General features: G+C 35.2%; 1 protein-coding gene and 3 pseudogenes across 1 annotated transcript; 3 read left to right on the top strand and 1 right to left on the bottom strand.

The window, feature by feature from the left end:
* The first annotated feature begins 240 nt into the window (after window positions 1–240).
* On the top strand, window positions 241–1,327 carry LOC125220012 (putative carboxylesterase 7 pseudogene; annotated as a pseudogene).
* A 10,338-nt stretch (window positions 1,328–11,665) lies between these two features.
* LOC125220571 (putative carboxylesterase 2 pseudogene) lies at window positions 11,666–12,754 on the top strand (annotated as a pseudogene).
* A 4,331-nt stretch (window positions 12,755–17,085) lies between these two features.
* On the top strand, window positions 17,086–18,333 carry LOC125217779 (putative carboxylesterase 5 pseudogene; annotated as a pseudogene).
* Window positions 18,334–20,549: 2,216 nt separating this feature from the next.
* Window positions 20,550–24,004, bottom strand: LOC125223894 (uncharacterized). The gene is made up of 7 exons (XM_048127203.1): window positions 23,684–24,004; window positions 23,037–23,094; window positions 22,570–22,650; window positions 22,387–22,422; window positions 22,060–22,299; window positions 21,806–21,947; window positions 20,550–21,424 (listed from the first exon to the last, which is right to left on the bottom strand). The coding sequence occupies exons 1-7, from the start codon at window positions 23,860–23,862 to the stop codon at window positions 20,949–20,951; spliced, it is 1,212 nt and encodes a 403-aa protein (XP_047983160.1). The 5' UTR covers window positions 23,863–24,004; the 3' UTR covers window positions 20,550–20,948.
* Between the last annotated feature and the right edge of the window lie 403 nt (window positions 24,005–24,407).

The raw sequence follows: 24,407 nt of genomic DNA, 5'->3' as shown, positions 1-24,407 counted from the left end.
TTAATTATGTGTTAGAATATTAATTAAGTTAAAAAAATCATTAATTAGGCGTTGAGGTTAGTTTTTAACATAAAAGAACCACTTCGACAACGATTTTAAACGTTTAGGACCAATATGATAACAATTTCAAATGTTTTAGACTTGATTTTCAAAAATTAAATATTTTAGACCAATTTCATCTGAATATATGTTTGTAATTAATTGAGAGTGAATTCTATATTAAATAGAGCTTGCCTAAATATCCAGTGACTGAAAAAATAAGAACAACACAATCTTTCTCTCTCATCAATGGCGGACGAAATTCTCCACGATTTCTCCCCTATGTTCAGAGTCTACAAAAATGGAAGACTTGAGAGGCTTACTGGCGAAGATATCGTTCCGCCATCTCTAGATCCAGCCACCGGCGTCCAATCCAAAGACGTCGAAATCGCGCCAGAGATCAACCTCTCCGCTCGGATTTATCTCCCGCCCAACGCCGATCCTACCAAAAAGCTCCCGCTCCTCGTCTACTACCACGGCGGCGGCTTCGTCCTCGAATCCGCCTTCAACGCTCAGTACCACAAGCACCTCAACCACTTAGCCGCGCTAGCAAACGTCGTCGCCGTCTCGGTTAATTACCGGTTAGCCCCCGAATTCCCGCTCCCGGCTGCGTTCGAGGATTCATGGCGCGCTCTCAAATGGAGCGCCGAGGGAAAGGAGGAGTGGATCAACGAATTTGCCGATCTGAAGCGTGTGTATTTAGGCGGGGACAGCGCCGGCGCGACTATAGCACACTACATCGCCATGCGGGTCGGGTCGGAGAATCCGGAGCGTTTCAATTTGCAAGGGATTTTCCTGAATTGCCCCTTCTTCGGGGGCGTGGATCCGATTGGGAGAGAAACAACGGAGGAATTCAAGGGTTGGAGGGAGATTTGAGAGAAATTGTGGCAATTTGTTTGCCCGAGCTTGAGGGATACCGATGAGGGATGGGTGAATCCGGGTAAGGATCCGAAGATATCGGATTTGGGTTGCGGGAAAGTGCTGGTTTATGTTGCGGGGAAGGATGCTATGAAGGTGAGAGGGTGGTATTACAAGGAGGTGATGAGCAATTGTGGATGGAAGGGTGAAATCGAGTGTATTGAGGTTGCAGGGGAAGATCATGCGTTCAGTGTGCATGGTCCAGATAATCAGGCTGGTATCGATATGATGAAGAAGGTGGCTTCCTTTATTAATAACTAAATCGTATGTCAAGCTTCAATAATCATAGTATTATTCAGTTTGCGTTAATTGTAGCCAACGTATAATCTTTGATGTTCAATGCAAAGGCTCTTCAAGATTTAAACACTCATTCTAGCCCCAATTAATTGGTTATAGCTATAAATTGGTTGTGATGTAACTTTGATTGGCCTTTCTTCTATTTGTTGTGTTTTGAGATTTGTTTGCATTTGAAACATAAATAAATAAGTAAATCGTTATTTTCAGTGACAAGTATGTGATTTTAGTCGTAATTGTTATCCAAATTCTTTTAATCAAAACCGTAAGCAACCCAAAAAATGTACTGAATCAATTATGCTCAGCCACATATGGTCTCACTTAGAAGTAGAATAATCAAAGATCAAGTGCAAACAAAAAATATACTTTTCGCACATTAATGTTACATAAATTTGATGGTCCTACAAGACTTTTCTTGCAAGACTTTTCTCCACATTGATGTTGGAAGTTTACAAGACTTTTGTCCAGTTTTTGTGGAGGAGAAGGGCCTATCACAGGACAATATATTAATATACGATAGAATGAATGATTGAATGAAATATTGATTTTTGTTTTTATTCTATATCTTTTTTAATATTCCCTCTGTCTCATAAAAGATGTAACACTTTCCTTTTTAGTTTGTCCCACAAAAAATGTCATATTTCCTCTTTTGGAAAAAGTTCCTTCTGACATCAATTATAAAATTATATTTTCTCTTACCACTTAACACACAAAATAACATCTCCTAAAATCCCGTGTCATTTCCCAAGTGTGATATTTTCTTTGGGACGGAGGGAGTAATTATTTTATCCAAAAATATATATCTCATATTGGATTGACATGTGTTTTAAAATTTGGGTGACTTTAAAAAGTAAAGTAAATAGTAGTGAAACGTGTATTATATTTTTATATAAAATTTTAAAATAAAATATCATTGAAATGAGTTATCGAGGAATGTGAGATCTATTGATAAAAATAGTAAAAATAAAAAGAACATGTGATAAGGAAGGATGAAAAAATAACACAAAATATTTAGTGGGGAGTGTGAGATCTATTGATAAAAATAGTAAAAAGTAAAATAGAACAGGTAATAAGGAAGAATGAAAAAATAACACAAAATATTTAGTGGCGCATGGAGGGAATCTTTTGTTAAGGAATCACAATTTCTATCTATATTAAAATAATCACAAAATATTGTTGTGTTTTTAGAGTTGTTTGCATTTGAAACATATTAAAATTTCGTTATTTTCAGTGACAATTATGCGATTTTAGTCGTAATTGTTATCCAAATTCTTTTAACCAAAACCGTAATCAACCCAAAGGAAGGCCAAGAAACGTGCTGAATCAATTAATTGGGTTTCTATTATGCTCAGCCACATATGGTCTCATTTGAGAAGTAGAATCATCAAAGATCAAGTGTAAGCAAAACATATATTGTTTCTTAAAGTTTGTGTCCAAAATTATTTCACGAGCAGTATAATAATCTCGCTTTATTCTTTTCTTATGTTTATCGTAAAATTATCTCACTTTATTCCTTTCATATATTTATCATTAAATAGTCTCGTTTTATTCTTTTCTTATGTTTTTTCATTATTAATAAAATACACTCACTTTATTCCTTTCTTAGGTTTAACATTGCTGCTGATGTCGATGTTTAAATTTTTAAGATAAATGTTCAAAAAAACTTAAGAATATTTTATACGACATTCTAAATGAGAAAATATGCACTATATTTTTTAGGACTTAATAAATAGGATAAAAGTAATTAACTATATTAATAACTATCAATTAATTAAGTCAGTTATTTACATTGACTTCTACCGTGATTTTAATGTTGGGTGCCCGAATTATTCATAACAATTGTGGATATGACATAAACAAACAACAAGGGTTGAGAGAGATATATGGATAATTAGAGGGTTGTTAATAGAAACTAGATATATGTACGGTAACTATCATTTAAAGGAGCATCATCGTTGAAAGAACCAATAGTATCGAGAAAGCATCAATGTATAGTCATTTGACAACTAAACAATCGCATAAAATGATTTTCCTTTTCCTTGCTAAATTTATTTGTCTCATTTTCTGTTTATCTTTTACAATAAACTCAATGAAAATGAATTAAATAAATTAAAGTATAAATTTTTAAAAATAAAAAGCATAAGGTTAAATATTAAAGGTACTATATTAACGACCATTACATTATTTTAAATTATTTTTTACATAAATTTACAAAAACAACGTAGGTAAACAAAATTATTATTTTTATTTAAATTTATGAAAACAAAAGTAAATAAATGGAAATAAAAACAAAAACTTAATTATCAACAAAAGTAATTAAAATTTTCTTTTGTCTTCCTAATCTTTTCGAAACCATCCCCAAAATCTCGAATCACATCCTTACCACCTGCATTCGGGCGAGCTCAGCACCAACCAACCACCAAACCGAACAGAAATTCTCAAATCCCTAAATTATGAAAACCCCTAAAAAAAAAAAAAAATATGGTGTGCATCTGCTGTGGCTCATCGGGCCGCGCAATAAAAATATGGTGTGCATCTGCTAGTCAATATGGTTGCTACAAAAAAAAAAAAAATTCCCGGCGGCCGCGGCTCATCGGGCCGCGCAATAACCCGCCACGTGCACCACCGCGGCTACTAACCCCTGCTCCGTCCACGCCAACTACTCGGCTGTGGCCTGTCCGCCCCACCGCCGCCCGCCGGGGCTTCCCTACTGTGGACACTCTAAGGACCAGCGTTGGTCTTTACTCTAAAGTTATCCATACATTCTTTTAGGCAGCATGAGCAAACTTGACAATAAATTGTGTTAGACTACAAAATTGACCCCACGCTTGAATATCTGTACGGATGTCTGATTTGATTACTCCCTACGTCCCACATAATTTGGGACACTTTGACCTGGCATGGGTTTTAAGAAATCTAATGGAAATTGAGTTGAAAAAGTTAGTGGAATGCGAGTCCTACTTTTAAAGTATTAGTTTTATAATAAAATGTGAGTAGGATTGAGTTAGTGGAATATAAGGTCCACTACCAAAAATGATAAAAGTGAAATGGGACAAATTATGTAGGACGGTCCGAAATGGAATACTGGGTCGAATTATCTGGGACGGAGGGAGTACTTGATATGCATTTATATTTAGAGCTTGAATTGTTTAAAAGATAGAATTATAAAGAAAGCAAATATAATCGATGTAGAAAATTTGAACCCTTTCCAATTAGCAGTTAAAATTAAGGAATTAGCTTTTCGTTTGATTTGGTTAAGATTCAATTTGGGAAAAAAAATACTTATTATGAATCCTAGCTTTAATTTGAAGAAGAAAATAAAAAAGGGTTTTTGGCTTTTTAAACTAAAACCTTTCCCCGAATTCCGGTTTTTTCCATAAACTATGAGATTTGTTTTTAAAACCACGAACTTTCATTTCGTTAGGATTTTCCCCCGGCGGGTCAATGACGAAACCCAGGTTGTCTACATGTCAATTTTAATCCTATTTGTCACTAAATTGATTACTTGGATCCTATTTGGCACAATAATACATACAGTCACAATTATTACATAACAAATGACAACTTTTGAATAAACAAAACACAACTTTAACATTTTGAATTATGCTATTCGGGTCGGAAATGTGCTATTGGGGTCGGGTTGGGAAAATCCTAACGAAATGAAAGTTCGTGATTTTAAAAACAAATCTCATAGTTCATGGGAAAAACCGGAATTCGAGAAAAGGTTTTGGTTTAAAAAGCCAAAAACCCAATAAAAAATTAGAGGCGTAAGGAACTTGTTGATATGCAAAGGAGAGATAAGTTTAGCCTAGAGCTTGTTAGAAAATAAAAATAATTTTTGGGGATTTAGTCCAGATAGAGAGTGAGAAGAGAGGAAACTATTATCAATGTGTGACTCATTTTGGTTTTGGGCCAGCTATTTAATTGCAGATTTGAGCGGTTTGGGACTTGAATAAAATGGAGTAGATGGATTGGGAATGAGTTTTGGGCCGCCACTTTCAAAAGAAAAAAAAAAATTGAGTGTAATGATTTAGTGGTGTGTATGGTTTATTTATTAAAAATGGAATAAAGAAAAGTGGACAATATTTTGCGGACATATTAAAATAATAAAAGTGGATAATATAACATTTCACAGACGGAAGGAGTAGATTGATCAGAATATTACCATATATTATGATTTACTTTATGTCCTTTAAAAATAGAAAATACTCCGTATTTACATTTTGGCTTGTTTCTTGAAAATTGAAATATTTCTATTTTTGGAAAAAATTCTCTCTAATGATCAAGTGAGACTCATTTTTCACTAATAATACTTCAATGATTTTTTTTACCATCTCACTCTTACTATACCAATTATATTATGCGTTCAAACTCGTGTCGTTTCAAAAAATCTTGTTTTGTCACATTTCTTTTTGACCTTAAACAGACACATAGATCCTTTGGAAATCTTCATAGAGCCTTCCCCATATACCCTCAGTTTCAAGAGCAGTACAGGACATCAAGTTATAGCAAAGATCATGAACATATCTAACATCCTTCAAGTTTAGCACATAGCCATTATCAAACTTCAAACACTCTGTGCCAATCCCAAGAATTTCACACTTCTTGTCATCAGCCATTGACACAAAAGTTTTAGTTACAGGCTTCAACTTAGAAAACATTTCCTTGAAAGGACTCACATGATAAGTGAAGGAATTGTCAGCGGAAGCGTTTTGCGCGGAACTAACATAATTTAACAATTATTAATCGAGCAAATAAATCACATAATAATCAGATCTATTTAGCAGATTATTTAGACAAAATCTATTCGCGTAATTCTCACATGTATCATGCTCATAACTTGAATTAATCATGCTTTAAGAATATTGAAACCTAAAACATGCTTTTCTACAGAGTAGAAATAATACTCCCTCCGTCCCACAAAAGATGTCACACTTTCCTTTTTAGTTTATCCCACAAAAGATGTCACATTTCCTTTTTTGGAAAAAGTTCTCTCTCACATTAATATAAATATTACTATTTTTTCTTTCCACCTAACACACAAAACAAAACCTCCTAAAATCTTGTGCTGTCCCACAAGTGTGACATCTTTTGTGGGACGGAGGGAGTACCTAATTAATTCTCCAAAGAATTGAAGATGGCTAGCAGCTTCTCCACGTGACGCTTTGAATACTAGACCACAGATCTTCTCTTTGGTGCCCGAACTGTACTTCGATATCAGTGTGGGCTGATCTCACCGGAATACTAGGACTTAAATAAAGAAGACAGAAGAAATCATTTTCCTAATTGAAGAGAATTTCGAACTCCTCTAGAATAGAGGGGGACGAAAATTTGTGTATTAAAAAATTATGATTTCTGTCTCCTTTATTCTCCTATTTATATTAAGTTCCTTTTGGGCCCAAACATGGATCTATGGAAGGTTTTGGATATGGGCTCATCCAATTTAGTTTTTACTAATTAAATTGAACCCGCAATTTAATATAAGCTTTAATTGGAATATTACGAGCAGCCAGTACAGAAGTAATATTGAACTCTCCTCATCCAAATCCGAAATTATAAGTAATCCGGATTTTCGTTTTAACTTTCATTTCCCGCGCTTAAGATAAAAATGTCCATTAATTAATTAATGTCTGCTATGGACTTAATTAATTAATTTCTTATTAATTCCAAGAGTGGACTTAGCATGAAACGCTTATTTATTATTCATAGAGTGATCAAACCCCAACTATCTAGGTTCCGAATAATAAAACCTTGTTTCGCGCTCCTCTTGAGGACATTTTCAAGCGAGACTCACCTCAATATAATAGCAATCCTAGGACCGCTAGATATTAATCACCACTACCCAATATATCAGGATTATTGGGTTACGAAAAACCCGCACCATTTGATAAGTCAAAGTAATGCATAATCAATACCGTATGCTCAATACTAACCTACATTGATTAAGAAACAAATATTTATCAAGACCTCGCCTTTCAGTAGATAGCCCAAGGACAAGTCTTGCTGTTAGATCTGTTCAGTGTTATACCACACCAATGTCATCTTATTTCAGTAAGGCTTAGAAATATGCGGACTGACATTGCAACCTTTCACGATGGATAGTCTAATTCCATATAGGTTGAGAAATTCTTCTTTTTCTTTGTTTAGGACTAACCGTGTTCCTTAAAGTGGACACGGCCCACAACCGGTCTACTAAAACAAAGACTTAGACTTTGTTAAGTTAACTTATACATTTAAACATGCAATTAACATCCATTAAATGTAAAACATAACAACACTATGACAAAAAATAATCTGTTTTATTACTTGGAAAATAAAATAAGAGTTTTATAGTATTCAATCACTCGAAACGTGATTCCTAGTATGCAAACTCTAACAATAAGTACATCCAGAATCACATAGCCAGTCATTAGATGTAAAAGGACAGACAGGAGAAGTATTCACAAATTGCAGATCATGCACCATAACAGATTCATTAACAGCATCATAAGTAGCCACATTGACAAGGGTTTCAACCTGGGAGTTATTGTTGGGAAACTTATTCTTCTTAGGCTTAGTACAATCTTTCTTATAATGTCAACTTCCCCATAGTTAAAACACTTCTTATAGGTTTTAGGGTCCTTACTTCTAGTACCTAGACCTAAACTCTTTCCTAGAGTTAGAGCTATTACCAGAACCCCCACTGGGCTCATTGCCCCCTCTAGATTTAGATCTACCTCTGACATTTAAAACTTTGTTATAAGCATTCTTATCAGCAGCAGCAGAATCTTTACCATACTTAATGGCAACCTTAACATCACTATAGGAATCAGGTATGGCATTCATTAGAGCTATGCTAGTGTATTCTTCTATTGTTTTATCACATGGTCTCTTAATGTCCAGAACAAGCTTCTGAAACCTATCCACGTTGTCATCAATATCTTTTGCAAGATCAAGCTTAAATTTAAACAATTTTTCAAGCAGATACATCCTTGATGTTATAGAAGTTTCAGTGAACAGAGTATCAAGCAATTTCCACATTTGAGCAGCAGATTCAACATGATCAACTTTCCTAATCTCAGAATCGGACAAATTTAACACAACAGTATCCCTAGCCAACTCATTCATTTCATCCTTTTTTGTCTTGAGCAGTATCCTAAGGTAAAGAACCATCAACAACTTTGAAAACCTTTTGTTGAATTAAAACACACTTCAGTTTCTGTTTCCAAATAGCAAAATCATTTTTACCATTTTAAGGAATCAAACCAACAGGTTGGGCCATTTTAGCAATAATTTTTGCAAGAACACAGGAGGCAAGACAGAAACACAAAGCCTTACACACCTTAAAGCACAAAGACATACACAGCAACACAGAGAACACTTCAAGCTAACAAACACAGACAAGCACAGACCTCACGAGCAACATTGACCAAGGCTATCCCAGCTCGCAATCACTCACTTGTGGAGGGCGCAGGGGGTCACTTGGGCAGTACAAAATGCTTGGTGGTCAAGTAATGAGAGATCAGAAAACACAGAGAGCAAGAACCAGCAAAAGCAAGAACACAAGAAAACACAGAGGAGTCCTAAGCCTTTGTCAGAGGCTGTCTACGAGAAAACAATATCCCAAGCCCATATGCAGCACTAAACAGAAAAAGAAAACTAGGAGATTCAGCCAATTTACCAGAGCGAACCCCCACTCGAAGGAGGATTCCACTTGCCCACCTCTTTAAGCGACTCGGCGTGCCAGACCAATCCCCCCGTGGCTCTGATATACCACTGTAGGGATCAGATCAGTCTGGATTCACTAATTACCGAGACCTCTTTGTTCTTGTACAAGAGAGCTCAGCCAAACTCTCACCCACGCGGCTGATTTTACACAAATAATACATATTGAAATCAAGATTCAAAATCCTAGCTATTACAAGGTCTTGAAAGCTATTGGAACCGGCTTCCTTGTAAGCTCCTTAATCTGCACACTTAACACACAAATTAGTAATAACAAGTAGGATCCTCTCGGATCTAAATGAAATTACTAATAAAAACCAAGAACATCAAATAGATCAAAGAACTTGGCTCAGAACCCGCCAAACCACACAGATCTATTCAACCAGAACAAGATCCAAGGGAACACAACTGAACCGGTTAGAGTTCACCCTCACACCACCGATGCCTTCACCACAAGGCCCCTTCACACCAGATCAAGTTCAATCAAAACACAACTCGAAGCAGAACCCTCAATCACCACAAACCCTAGGTTTCTCCATAATTCAAGCAATCGAAAGGATTGCTTTCCCCGGCACTCACAAGAAGTTAATCACTCAAAGGAACCGTGACAAACCATCACAAAGTAATTTAGTGTTGGGGATTTGTTTCTATATTCTCTATTGAATTAATGATATGAATATTTTTGTCTGAAAAACCATCATGTTTGAAATTTACTTAAGTTTTCTGTGGAGTATATTTAAAATTTAAGCCAGATCACAATTTTTTCTCTCGTAAAATTCCAACACTAATTGCAGTAGTATTTCTATATGCATTCTTCATTGAAAATTTTATCCGTTTCCAAAAAAAGGAAATTTCTTTTTTTTAATCCATTTTCCAAAAATAGAAACTCTTTATTTTAATAAATTGACTCCATAATCCAATAATATTTATTCACTATTTTTTCTCTTCATTTCTTTTACTTTAGCTATTTTTTCCCATCCTCTCTCTTGCTTACTAAATTTATATTAAAACTCGTGTCATTTCATTTTTCGGAAATGGAGGGAGTATCTCTTATCATATTTCTCTCTATTTATCTTTCTTATGGCTTCATCTTAAAGTAAACAAATTGAATCTTGATTTTTAATCATGAAACATGGGAAGTTGAGGGTCATTTTATTACTTTCTATTATTTTTTCAACCAAAATATGCCTCGTCAAATATCAGTAGTAGGAATGAGCATAAGTTTGAAATAAAAATTAATAACTTAATAAAAATTTGGGAAAACACAAGACATCAAATATAAAGTCTCTCCATATTGGTAACAAAAACACTAATGCAATCTAAAGCTCTTTTACTCTTTGGTGGAATAACTGTACAATTTATTTTCACTTCTCAGTCTTAATCTGTGAAAGATCAAACTTTCTCCTTCTTCATGAACTCTCCTTCTAGTCCAATCTTAATAGTATTTTTTTTTTTATCATAGGTTGTAATCCACTTTGAGTATTAAAGACTTATTTAAAAATTTCTTCAGGACAAACAAAAACAAGATACGTAGATCATCGACGGGCAACATCCGTCCCTAATGGCTGACGCATAGTCTAGTGGCATATCTAGTATAGGAAAAAAGGGTACAATTGTACCCCCAAAATTTGAGATATATTGTCGAGCCTTTATAAAGAAAGCTCTATTGGTCTAGTGGTAAGATACCTTTTATTCTTCTTAATCACCCAAGTTTGAATCCTAGCGGCTACTTTCAAGTTTTTGTTGCTGTATATTTGTTTTATTCCTTTGTATTTTGTAGTTATATTCTATATGAAGTTATTAATATTTCTATTTGTTTTGTACTCTCTCCGTCCCACTAAAGATGACCCACTTTCCTTTTCGGTTTATTCTAATCAAGATCACCCATTATTGAAAACGGAAACACTATTATCTCTACTTTATTCCTTCTCTCTTACTTTATTCTATCCATTTAACACACAAAATAAAGATGCATAAAATCTTGTACTACCACCCTAAGGATAGGGTCTTCTTCCTTAGGACGGAGGGAGTAGTATTTTGTTTGAATATGAAACTTTTAATATTTATTTATATTTATTATAATTTTCTTTTCTATTTGAAAAATAATACATATTTCCTTGAATAATTTATATACATTACTCCTATTATATTTTTGCTAATAAGATTTGAAAATATTTTATTAATTATTTGGTTATTATACATTCTTTTTTCTTGTAGTAATTGCAACTTTGTACCAATAATTTATGTTCAAGAGATTTACTTTTAGGATATTTTATTACTAGTATATAATTATTATATTAATATTAATATTAATATTAATATGAAATATTTATAATTAACAAAAATATCTAAATAAGATATTCTCCACTAAAAAATACTTCTACGTGTTTAAAATCAATTATTACATCAACATATATTTCGCTAGAAATGAGGTGCATGAGATAATTACGAAGCATTCATATTTCGTAATTTAATTTGCAGATATTGAAAAATTGAACAGTCAGAATTTGACCATAATTAATTTAGCAATATCCCCAATTTTAATCATAGATTGTTTGAATAAATGATTAATTTAGCAATTTTCCATTATTTTAATTATAGATTGTTTAATTCAATGCAATGTCCCTCCGCTCAATATCATGCACACACATATTTTCTACAAAATCGTGCTAACTACACAGCTCTCTCTCTCCATCTCTCTTACTCGACCATGTCTATTAACAAGAGTTATCCGCTCTTCCTCTTCTTCTTCTTCATCTTTTATACACTCGCAGCAAACTCCACAGACATATCGTATGAAATCATACCATTCATTAGGGTTTACAAAAATGGCAGCGTTGAGAGATTAATCGGAACAGATACGGTTCCGCCGTCGCTGAATCCCAAATCCAAAGTTCTCTCCAAAGACATCATCATCGAGCCATCTCTCAACATCTCCGCAAGGCTCTTTCTCCCTCGCTCCGCCTCCACAACCCGAAAACTTCCCCTTCTAGTCTACATCCACGGCGGCGCTTTCTTCACCGGATCCTCTTTCACTTCCGGCTACCACGGCTACCTAAACTCCATCGTCGCCGAAGCCAACGCCGTCGCTGTCTCCATCAATTACCGCTTAGCCCCCGAGCACCCTCTCCCCGCCGCCTATCAAGACTCATGGCTCGTCCTTAAATGGATCTTCTCCCACTCTAAACAGGGCGGAGGCGGTACCGAGGCGTGGCTGCGAAACAACGTCGATTTCGACCGCGTTTACGTGAGTGGAGACAGCGCCGGGGGCAACATTGCCCACAACTTGGTGGCCCGGGCCGGGTTGGAATCGGGTGTTAAGATCCGCGGGTTGTTCTTGAATTGCCCGCATTTTTGGGGGAAGGAGAGAATTGGGAATGAAGCGAGTGACCCGAAAATGGTGGTGGTGGAGGACAATATATGGATCTATGCATATCCGAATTCGACCGGGTTAGACGACCCGCAGTTGAACCCGGATTACGACCCGAATCTTTCGAAGCTCGGGTGCAAAAAGGTGGTGGTTTATGTTGCTGAAAATGACATTTTGAGGGATAGGGGGTTGCAATATAAGAAGGCGTTGGAGAAGATCAAGTGGAAAGGAGAGGTGAAGGCTGTGGATGTGAAAGGAGCTGTTCATGTTTTTAATCTAATCTTTCCCAAAAGTAAAGATTCAATAGAAATGTTGAAACATTTTGCTTTGTTTCTCAATGATAAAGAAAAGCTTAACTAGGGTTTGAGATTAGAGAAAGTCACTATGAATAAATCAATATTATTTGCAATGTGAATGGTATTGTGTGCATTACTTGTGTTGTTTTTCGGAACCTTAGTGGAAATATGTTTGTGTCAAATTGACGTGGTTTGAAGCTTCTTTTGTGAACTCAGTATTACTAATGTTACATATTTGATCCTCAATTGCGTAAAAGTATAAGAATTAGATGTTGTATGTAATCATACCATATTAGGGTCGTCCCAAAACAACACAACCAATCGTGCTACCGCTCAAATGCATGCTGCATCAATGATCCCAACCATTTACTTGTCCATGTAATTCTCCAAAGCGTGTGATAAACTCGTATTTTTGTTGGTTTGGTTGATTGTTTGATGTGTCTATTATCGGGTTTTATAGCTCGATTCATTATTTTGCACCGATTGTATATCAATTTAGGGATTTGATGAGTTTGCTGGTAATGCGCAAGAAAACATGTGAAAACAAGCCAAAAAGACATAATAATTCAAAGTGCACAAAGAAATCAACCCAAGGTGTCGAAAACGGAGCTAAGTGAACTAGTGAAGGTGCCGACACTACAACAACAAAATTGGATGGGGACACTTTTTAATGCTGGCGCTAATTTGTGTCTCTAATTACACCACCAACGCTTCATAAAGTGTCCTTATTGTTAGTGTCCAAACTAAAATTAGAGGACACAAATAGATGCATCTTAAAAAAACAAAAGATTAAGATAATTATAGCTCAACTTAAGGACGCTTTCTTTTGCATCCTAAACTATGGTTATTTTTAAAAAAATTCAATCACTAGTAATTGCGTCTCAATTTCTATATCTCTAAAAGATAAGTCTTTTGTGATGCGAACGTTGATGAAGTTAATAATACTAACCATCCAGTATCCCCTCTCCTCCACCACGGTGAAGGTACTCCCCCGAGTCCATATTGTAATAAAAATCGACTGTATCAGAACATTCATTCTCACCTCAGATACCACCCTACAGATTATATATGTCCAACGTCGTTGCGCCTTGAATCAGCCATGGCCGCACCTTCAATCAATGTTCTGAGAGGAAATACAGTAGCTAGTGTTGTTCACTATCATGGGTAGCGGACCCATGTGAAAGTAGGGTAGGGCCAAAAAGCCTTAATAAAAGTATTTTTTTACACATTTTTCTTTTATAAATTTTTAAAACTCATCTAAGTTTAACGTAAATTATTGTATAAAAGCCCTTACAAATGATTTAAAACACCCAAAAATATAATTTTGGAACTAAATTTAGAAATCATAGCTCATATTCATATTTTTTCTTGCGTCCGCCCCTGTTCACAGTTTCAATGTTTTGCCAAATAGAAAGAAAGAAAACTTACCTTCTGTTGCTATTCTTATTTGTCATTCGTTTCGGGACTGGATCCTCTGCAGTGGGGAGGAAATACAACACCATGTTATGCCTTGAAACGACGACCGCTTTGCCTCTTTCTTACTACTTTTTCATCCTTTTTTTAGAATTAAAATAACAACGCAGCCTTCTTTTCTTTATGCGTTTATGTTCTTCCTTTTTCATATTTCTATTTCTTTAATAATTAAAATACGTAAATTAGTTATTTTATTACATGTTTGTAACAAAGAAACAAAAGTTGGTTAATAATACTCTAATCTGCACAATGGAGTAGTATTTTTTTCATTATAAAAAAACTAAACTAAACTGAATTTGAATAAAAATAATAGGAGTAATTATGGAATTAAGACTGAATTAAATAATTAGTCAGTTCATTATTTAGTTGCTCAAATAAATAGTTATATTATTTTAACTAAACACTTAATTTAATTTAGTTATATCACTTTAGAGGATATCTCAATAAATATTGTGAACATATATAATCACGAGTATTCCAGTTATTAAGAATCGTTAATTAACTATTAGTATAGTTGCTCAAACAAATATTTATATTTTTTACTAAACACAATTTCATTTAGTTGTATCACTTTGAAGGATATCAAATAAATATTGTAAGCATATACTCCCACCATCCCACAAAGATTGTCTTACTTTGATCGGACACGGGTTTAATTTAAAAAATGTAATGAAAAGTGAGTTGAAAAAGTTAGTACAATGTGGATCCTACTTTTATATATTAATTTTATAATAAAATGTGAGTAGAAATGAGTTAGTGAAATATGAGATACATTACTAAAAATGGTAAAAAAGTGAAATAGGATAAATTTTGTGGGTCGGACGAAAATAGAAAAATGGAAAATCTTTATAGGAAGGAGAGTATATATAATAATGAGTATTCCAGTTATTAAGAATAGGGGTGTAAATTCGGGTACCCGAACCCGAAATCTAAAAAAATATCATACCCAATACCCGACCCGTATGTAAATTCGGGTACCCAAACCCAACTAATCGGGTACCCATAAACCCATAATTATTATATTTAAAATTTATTCTTTTATATAATTAAATTGTGATGAGAATAGAAATTATTAAAAATAACACAATACTTATACAATATATTGACTATAATTCTATATTATATAAAATAGACATAGACATTAGACAAATAGACACTACTTAAGTTTAAAATAAATAAAAAAATTGGTATAATTTGAAACATAAAAGAGATTAAAATAATTTTTTAAGACATTAAATGAACATGTAAATAAAATGAAGAAAGAATAACTAATTAACTATATATTTTCAAAAGATAACAAGTAAGAACATAAATAACGCAACATGAACCGAACACGAATGTAAAGAAGTATTAAATCTACATGTGATTAAATAAAATTACCCTAGATTTACCCTACGGGCCATAGACCCTATACTAAATAAAAATATTTATCACAAATACATAATTAATCGGGTTTAATCGGGTATTAGTCGGGTACCCTAATACGGGTTTCGGGTACCCTAAACCCGAAGAATCCTAACATTAACTACCTAAACCCGTACCCGAAACCCGTCGGGTATTGGAACTGGATCGGGAATACTCGAAACCCGCGGATTAAATTTTTAGACCTAATTAAGAATCGCTAATTAACTATTAGTATACTTAATTTACATCGAACAGTAATATAAAAAAAGAAGAAACGCAAATAAAAAAATAACTAATTTACATATTTAATTATTATAGAAATATAAATATAGAAAAGGAAGAACAGAAACGCATAAAGAAAAGAAGACGGCGCAGTTAATTTTATTCAAAAAAAAGGATGAAAAAGTAGTACTTCCTCCGTCCCGAGATATTAGATCTATATACCATATTGGGGTGTTTCAATATACTTGAGCCATTTTTATTTATGATAAAAATCTACTTTTTTATTAATTCCACTTACACTACAAAACAATATTTTCTAAATTCTTGTGCCCAAAAGAAAAAGATCTATTATTTTAGAACGGAGGAAGTAAGAAAGAGGCAAAGTGGCGTCGTTTCAAGGCACATGGGGCTGTGTTTCCTCCCCACTGCAGAGGATCCAAAGCCCATTTGTTTCACAGCATTTTCAGCTTAATTATTGTGTGGGCGAAAGTTTAGATTTTTGTAAGATTGTGTCGGTAGAATTGAAGCAAAATTTAAGCATGATAAATGGAAATAGTAGCTGAATAGTGGATAACGAATTTCTAGCCCAATTTGAGTCCACACACCTCAAATTAGCTAGTACTCCAGTACAAAAGGTTCGACAAGGGAGTGGGCCCATTTATATATCAATCGCACAAATATTACCCAATTTGAGTCCACACTTCCCTTATCCAAACCAATTTGAGTCCACCACATAAACTTATTTGTTTTCCATGTGTGTAAGAGCTAAAAATGGTACTTACTCCGTTCCAAGATAAACGAATCGTATTTCTTTTCGGGATGCCCTATTATAATTTTTTTTTTGGATGTCCCATTATAAGTGAATCATTTCCATTTTTCACAAAAAAAAACTTCTTTTACTTTATTTCCCACCTACTTTATTCTCTCTTCACTCATCTACTTTTTTGTTTCTCATACTTTACTCTTTCCACTTTAACTTATTTAAATATCAATTCCGTAAATCTCATGCTCAAAAGAAGTGATTCGTTTATCTTGGGATGGAGGGAGTACATAGTAAATGGTTGTTTAATACTCCTTCCGTCCCAAGATAAGCGACTCACATTCCTTTTTGGGACGTTCCAAGATAAGTGATCAGCCATTTCCTTCTTTGTCATTCTGTCTCTTAACTTTTTTTTCTCTCGTATTCACTTTCCACTTTACTAACAAAACCTCATTTTTTTAAATTTCATGTCAAAAAGTTTTGGCTCACTTATCTTAGGACGGAGGGAGTACTCCGAAAAAGTCACAAACTAGCAAACCAATAACCTCATTATACATATGTTAACTGTAGGTTGTTTTAATTCAATGCAATATACCACTACTATTATATACACACGCATTTAAGGTGTATATATATTCTACAAAATCATGCTAAATGCTAACTACACAGCCCTCTCTCACTCTCCATCCAACATGTCCGGTAACAAGAGTTCTCCGCTCTTCCTCTTCTTCTTCTTCGTCATCATTCACTTACTCGCGGCACAATCTTTTGCTGTAAACTCCACCATCCTATCTTATGAAATCCAGCCATTCATTAGGGTTTACAAAAATGGCAGCGTTGAGAGATTAATCGGAACAGATACGGTTCCTCCGTCTGTCAATCCGAGATCCAAGGTTCTCTCCAAAGACACCGTCATCCAACCATCTCTCAACGTCTCCGCTAGGCTCTATCTCCCTCGCTCCGCCATCCGCAAACTTCCCCTTCTAGTTTACATCCACGGCGGCGCGTTTTGCACCAGTTCCCCCTTCGCTGCCACCTACCACAACTACCTAATCTCCGTCGTCGCCAAAGCAAATGTGGCCGCTGTCTCCGTCAATTACCGTTTAGCCCCCGAGCACCCTCTCCCCGCCGCCTATCAAGACTCATGGATCGTCCTCGAATGGATCTTCTCCCACTCCAAACAGGGCGGAGGCGGTGGCGAGGCGTGGCTGCGAAACAATGTCGATTTCGACCGCGTTTACTTGAGCGGAGACAGCGCCGGAGCCAACATAGCCCACAACGTGGTGATCCGGGCCGGGCTGGAACCAACGGGTCGTGTTAGGATCCGCGGGTTGTTCTTGAATTGCCCGCATTTTTGGGGGAAGGAGCGGATTGGGAATGAAGCGAGTGACCCGAAAATGGTGGCGCTGGAGGAGAGTATTTGGATCCATGCATACCCGAATTCCACCGGGTTTGATGACCCGCAGTTGAACCCGGATTACGACCCGAATCTTTCGAAGCTCGGGTGCAAGAAGGTGGTGGTTTATGTTGCTGAAAATGACATATTGAGAGATAGGGGATTGCAATATAAGAAGGCTTTGGAGAAGAGCAAGTGGGAAGGAGAGGTGAAGGCTGTGGAGGTGAAGGGAGCTGATCATGTTTTCAATCTAAACTCACCCAACAGTAAAGATTCAAGAGAAATGTTGCAACATTTTGCATTGTTTCTCAATGATAAAGAAAAGTTCAACTAGGGATTGAGATTCTAGAGAGTGAATGTGTAATAAATCAATCTTGTTTGTATCGTGTGCATCACTTGTATTTTTCTATGGTTGCTGGTAATTATCATTATTAATTAATCGCATTTGTGGTGCTAATGGGTATGCTATGTCTTTAATTGTAATTAAGGAGTGAAAGTAGGTTGGGATTAATTCATTAATAGATTATTGCGTGTTTAAATTCATATGGTTTGTAAGTGATTTAGTTATATTCATAGACTGATAGGATCGGTAGGAAATTTAATTTAGTTGTGTTTTTCTTGTTTTTCTATTCATATTGATATGATTTTTTTGATTTGTTTCTCCTAAAAAACAATCATAAGTGAAATGTATTACTGCGTTACGCTTCGTAAATTTCTTTTATAATGATACAATTTTTTTTTTCTGTTATAAACTTCCTATATTAATTTAGTTATATTCATTCTAACTTAAAAATTTTAAATCGTGTTATTTTAGTTCATGAAAATATGGTTGAAATCATTAAGAACCTTAATTTTAACTGTAATATTATTGTATTCATTTTATTTCGTGTTATCTATATATTTCTTATATGAGATTACAATTTTATAATAGGTTATAATTATATATTTAGACGAAATTTTCCCACGATTATTCCACTCCCCCAAACAAAACAAAAAGATAGATTATTGTCTTACCAATACATATAGGAGGCTGATGTGCACGATTAACAATCCCATTGGACTTTCGACGGCTTTAATTATGGTAGAAAACTGATAGCTACTAAATAAATTAACAGTTTTTTACATCGCAAACAATAATAATAATAATAATAATAATAATAATAATAATAATAATAATAATAATAATAATAATAATAATAATAATAATAATAATAATAATAACAATAATAATAATAATAAATGCTGCCTTCCAGATTCAGGGGAAGAAATTGTTTTACAGTTCGAGCAACACGTTTAGATACCTCAGCTAATCAGTTGACCTCATCTAGATCACTCTTCTATTGCTAAAATATTGTTAAATCCAAATCTCTTTTTGTATTAATTAAAACTGGTGAAGTTTATAGCAACAAGTTAGTACAGTAATAATAACTTATAGGGGGAGATTTTGGTAACGTAACACTCTGAAATAGGTTGGAGATTGACATTTTGCCAATTTTGTTGCTCAACAGAGTTCATTGTCGCATAAAGAAATGCAAAGCATTTTTATATAGTTATTTGGTGGATCCTCACCACAGTTGACGCAACCATATCTCTACTCAATCACTTCGTGTCACATGATTTTATTACTATTAATTTAAGTTAATAATATTTGGTGCGTATCGCATGGACGTGGAGGGATGGTATAGCTTCAAATAAACAATTTGGTAGAACTGAGAAATGATATGTTACATATCTTACGTGGGCTCCTTATGTGAGCATCACTCTCGTTTGATACTCGTTTAGCATTCTTCGTTTCGATTTATATATTTAGTTTGATTCTAATACATTAAAAATGTTATTGAAATTTTTAATTTTATAAAATTCATCAAAATCAAAGCTTGATTTATTATTCTATTCATTTATTTTATATTATAGAGAAAACGAGCAAATCGAGCTTTGATTTTTATGAATTTTGTGAAATTAAAAATTGCAATTACATTTTTTAATGTATTAGAGTCAAACTAAAGATATAAATCGAAACGAACAATGCGAAACGTGTATCAAACGAGAGTGGTGCTCACATAAGGAGCCCGCATAAGGTATGTAGCATATTCATCGTCATTAAATATATGACACTTGTCTTCATCAATTATTATTAAAATAAACTCGATGTGATATCTCATTTTAGAACTTAAAATCTACATAAAAATATTCCCGGCTTCATGTTAAACAAATCATACTACACCCTCTATGCACAAAAATCCACATCGAAAATCAAAAGGTGTATAGAGCACAGGTGTAAATGAAGAGCTATTCAAAGAGGGCTGGGCTTCTCAATATACATAGTTAACTCTCTTTTTTTATTTGATGGAAGCTTCAATGGAGAAAAAATCTCTTTGCAAAGGAAGAGACTTAGCTGGAGATCGTTTGCTTCTTGTGAATCGATGTAGGGATGTGAGAGTGTGGGCTTTGGCAATTCGCCTTTTCTTGTCTCTAAGTTTAATTTCTAGGTCAATCGACATCTTTTGTTGGAAGACGGGCTTGAAGAAACATAGTCCAATCATCCATACCAGGCCTAATCAAAGTCGACATTGAACATTTGCAATTTGAGCCCACTTTAACCTATATGCAAGGTGTTCGATGAAATGTGGTTCGATAACTGGTTAAACATCAAGCCGCGCATAAAGATCGCGATTACAAAATTTGCACAATTGCTTATTCATAAAAGTATATTACAAGAGTTAGTTATTATACATTCATATATACATGTATCAAGTAAAGTATTACCACAACCAAAGAGATCACGGAGATATATACTTACATACTGCAAGATACAGGCAACCTACCAAACCTCATCCTCTTATTGGCACAACCTGAAACCATTAAGGCAAAGCTTGCACATTGAGGGTGCAACGACAAAACAAACCAACTCTTAAGCACCTCTCTCGACTCCTCAACCTCTGCTGCTGCTTTAATCTATAATAACTTCACTTTACAAGCTGAAAAGTTGGTGTCAAAATCACAAGTATGCACATTTAACCAGCAAGTTATGCACTGCCCAAGTACAAGAAGCTTTCCTCAAGATCCGATCCTTCATAATCTCGATCTATGCTTCATGTTACGAAGTGGTGACCTCCTACGAACAGAAGCAAATGGCTCTCCATTTAAGGAGCCAGAGAATTTGATATCCCAGCCTTCTACGTTCTTTGGAACACAGGCATCAAAAAGAGCTTGGCCAAGGACACTATTAGCACTCAGACAAGGGGGACTTGATCGATGAGGTAATCTATCTCTGGTTTCCTGCGCTGTAGAACCAAACTCTCTGCTGTTTTGGTAACCTGATGAACTCGGCAAGAAAAAGTGGTCATTCGGTCCCACAGCAACTCTGCTGAAACTTTGATTTGAGTCAACTGCTGCATTCTGGAGGTCACATATCAAGTAAGAAATTCCATCATCCATATGGGACCTCTCCCCAAGTTTCTGAAGCTTTGCAGAGAAAATTGAAACTGCCTGCTCAAGAAACTCAGTTACAGCAGTTGTATATTGTACCGATTGATGCTTGTAGCGACCTGATACGAGGCAAACAATAATGAGGACAGAACCCATAACAAAATTACAAACAGAATAACCCCCACAATGTTTATAGTGATGAGATTAGTAGTAAGAAACCAGCTTTAAACATACATAAAAAACTGGGGAGCATAGGATGTCTTCTCCAGATACAAGAAAACTTATTGGAATATCGTGTACAGACAAGGAGAATAACTCGAATAAATACCACACCACAAATTAATATCTAGAACCAAGGACATAAACCTTAATTGATCTCAAACTTTTATAGACACGACTAAAACGAATACCAGCTTATCATTTTCAAGTAATGGCATAGGAGATGTAGAACAGTAGAAGGGAATCGAAACTTTAAACATAAGGGAAAGATTAAGACTGACCTATGTGAACAGATGTATCGCACTTCATAACTTTCACATCGGCCCCTAAATCCTGCAGATTCTGAGCAAAGTTGGACAAAGTTGAACATGTAGCCACATCATCATTTTGTGAAAATAAAATGAGAAAAGGGGCTCCCAATCCCTACATGAGTAACAGAGGTAAGAACAAGAGGATCAAAAGCATTTGTGAGACATTAAAACAAAAACTGAAACAACTAAAAGATCGCTTAATTGGGAGAACAGTTGAAACTTACAACTGATGAATACAGGGATTTCCAGTACTCTGCACGCTGTGAACCAAACCTGGTTATAAATAAAGCATCCAAACTTGAAGTAACACCTTTTGCAAATAATGATACTAGTTTTGACGATCCAGGCATTCTGAAGATAGAGCGGTGCAAAGCAAATCGAGCACCCAGGTCCTTAGTGAATTCAATAGGATCAGAATCATAGATCTGGCCTGAAATGCAGTTTGCAAGTATTCTACTATCCTCCTAAACATAACAAAGACAATCATCAGTATAATGTTTACTTATCCACCAGTAACAATAAATTTATTAGATGTTTGGTTGCAAAATTACCAGGCTCAGCTCCACATCAGAACATCCTTCTATAATCTGCAAAATAAAGAAGAGAACTTGTTATATCAAGAAAATGCATTGCATTCCTCACAAACATAGTTTTAAGAAATGCTAAGCATAACATAATACTGGTGCCTAAGTGCCTAACCAGTGCTTTATGTGATTTGATTTTCTATTAAGTACCTGAAGTAATTTATACAAGCAAGCTTTTGAACCACCGGAAAAGGATGCAAGAACAACAGGACATATTCCACGCCTAAGTTCCTGTGTGTAAAAACAGAGAATAATCATCAAATGAGCAACAAAAATTGCATGAGGCAGTGCAACCCAAATGTACATACTACTAAATGGAACAACGTATTATGATTTGTATAAGCACGGACATACTTTACAATCTAACAACAAATTCTTTTCATCTAATCATACTAATACAGATCCCACACTCTGAAATAAGAATAAGAGCATTGCTTCGGAACTCTCAAGCCGTGCAGCATATTGGTAATACCTCTGCCTTTGTTAGAGTGAGAAACCAGGGTAAGAATCACAATACCACTTGTCTCAACTCGAAGAAAAGGGCATTGCTTAGGATCATCTTTTATTTACTTTTTTCTTTAAAGCTGCGTGAAGAAAGATGATAGGGTAACACAAACCTTAACAAGCTCATCAAGGACAGAAAACGCCAGTGATGTAGCTCTATCTGGAATAAACCTGTAGAAAGATAGCAGACGGTATCAATGGAAATACCAGTCACAGATCACAAAGAACAACGGAGTAAGTATCGATTCTATTAAGCATCCTGCAGCCACATATCTGAACTACTTTAATAGTATTAATCAATCACGGGGACAAAACACAAAAAATTTGGAGCTAAAATTTCAATTTGGTACCCATGGAAGGTACAGCTCAACTCTGAAGTTGTGTCGGCCATAAAATTCATACACTAGCCAGCTAGCTAACCACTATAACAAAATTACTCTTAGAAATTCTCTAATCACCACTAATTCATTCTACTGCATACTCAAATGTAATGACTAAACACCTCAGGAACTAGCAATTTCATTTACAGTTATATCCGAGATACACATCTTCAACCTGCTGCAATCACTTCGCACAGCAACACAAACACAACTGAAGTGATTACAGAACGCTACAATTCGCAACTCAGCCAATAAAATATTAAGCTCGTGAACCGTAAAGGCACAAAGCTTCAAACACAACCACAATTATCTAACGAACTGCAAAACACATTAATTTTATTTTAAAAGACAAATAGATGTTTATAATGAAAAAATTTTACGGATTGAGATAATCGGCGCGGGAAACGAGACAATTCCATCCAAGAGAAGAGTAGAGAGCTAGGAAATCCTTCAATTGAACATCGCCAAGCGAAACCCACGCAAAAACCACGACTATCCCCTTCACTTTGCATTCTTCTCCGCGATTCCGCACCCAATACAATTTACCGCCGCTGCTCATCCTCACTAAAGCCTCCAATTTGTCAATTTTTATTGGTAAAAATTTGCAGAAAATTGAGGGTTTGGTCTGTGAACCGAAATTGGGAAATGGTTGAGTTGATGGTGGTGAATGGCCGACTAGGATTGCGTATTGACAGCTCAGACGATGCGCATGCGCACCATGGCGCATTTTAGGATATTCTATCGGCAATCCTGCGCCACGTCCTCAGCCAATGTGATCCACTCTGAGAAAATGCTATTGGGCTAATCTTTAGTGGGTCTTCAAAATAAAGCCCAACTAAATAAAGTAGATTAGTAATGCATATTCCCTCTTCCGTATACATCTGTAACACCAATTTTAATTCAAAAATAAAAGAGAAGAGGGGAAAAGATTGTGAAATTAATGTTAGTTGCTAGTGGGTTCATATTATTAATAGTGTTTATTAGAAATTGGTCACTCACTCTTTAAAAAACCTTGGACAGAATTTAGAGAATTTAACACGCTCTCTCATGTGTGGATCAGAATGACACATCGGACTTCCATCAAATGGGTAGGCAAGAGAAGAG

The sequence above is a fragment of the Salvia hispanica genome, chromosome 1 (genome assembly GCF_029641045.1).
Source record: "Salvia hispanica isolate PSC_SH4W2 chromosome 1, Shi_PSC_v1, whole genome shotgun sequence".
Classification (NCBI taxonomy): Eukaryota; Viridiplantae; Streptophyta; class Magnoliopsida; order Lamiales; family Lamiaceae; genus Salvia; species Salvia hispanica.
This window is presented reverse-complemented; position numbering and strand designations above follow the sequence as displayed.

Bases quoted from the DNA above. Each gene is read 5' to 3' on its own strand.
- LOC125223894 (XM_048127203.1), bottom strand. From the start codon at position 23,862: ATGAGCAGCGGCGGTAAATTGTATTGGGTGCGGAATCGCGGAGAAGAA. The intron at 22,423-22,569 runs GTACTTAATAGA...TTTATTTTGCAG, and splicing joins GCTTGTATAAATTACTTCAG to ATTATAGAAGGATGTTCTGA. The intron at 22,300-22,386 runs GTAATTTTGCAA...TGTTATGTTTAG, and splicing joins CTGATGTGGAGCTGAGCCTG to GAGGATAGTAGAATACTTGC.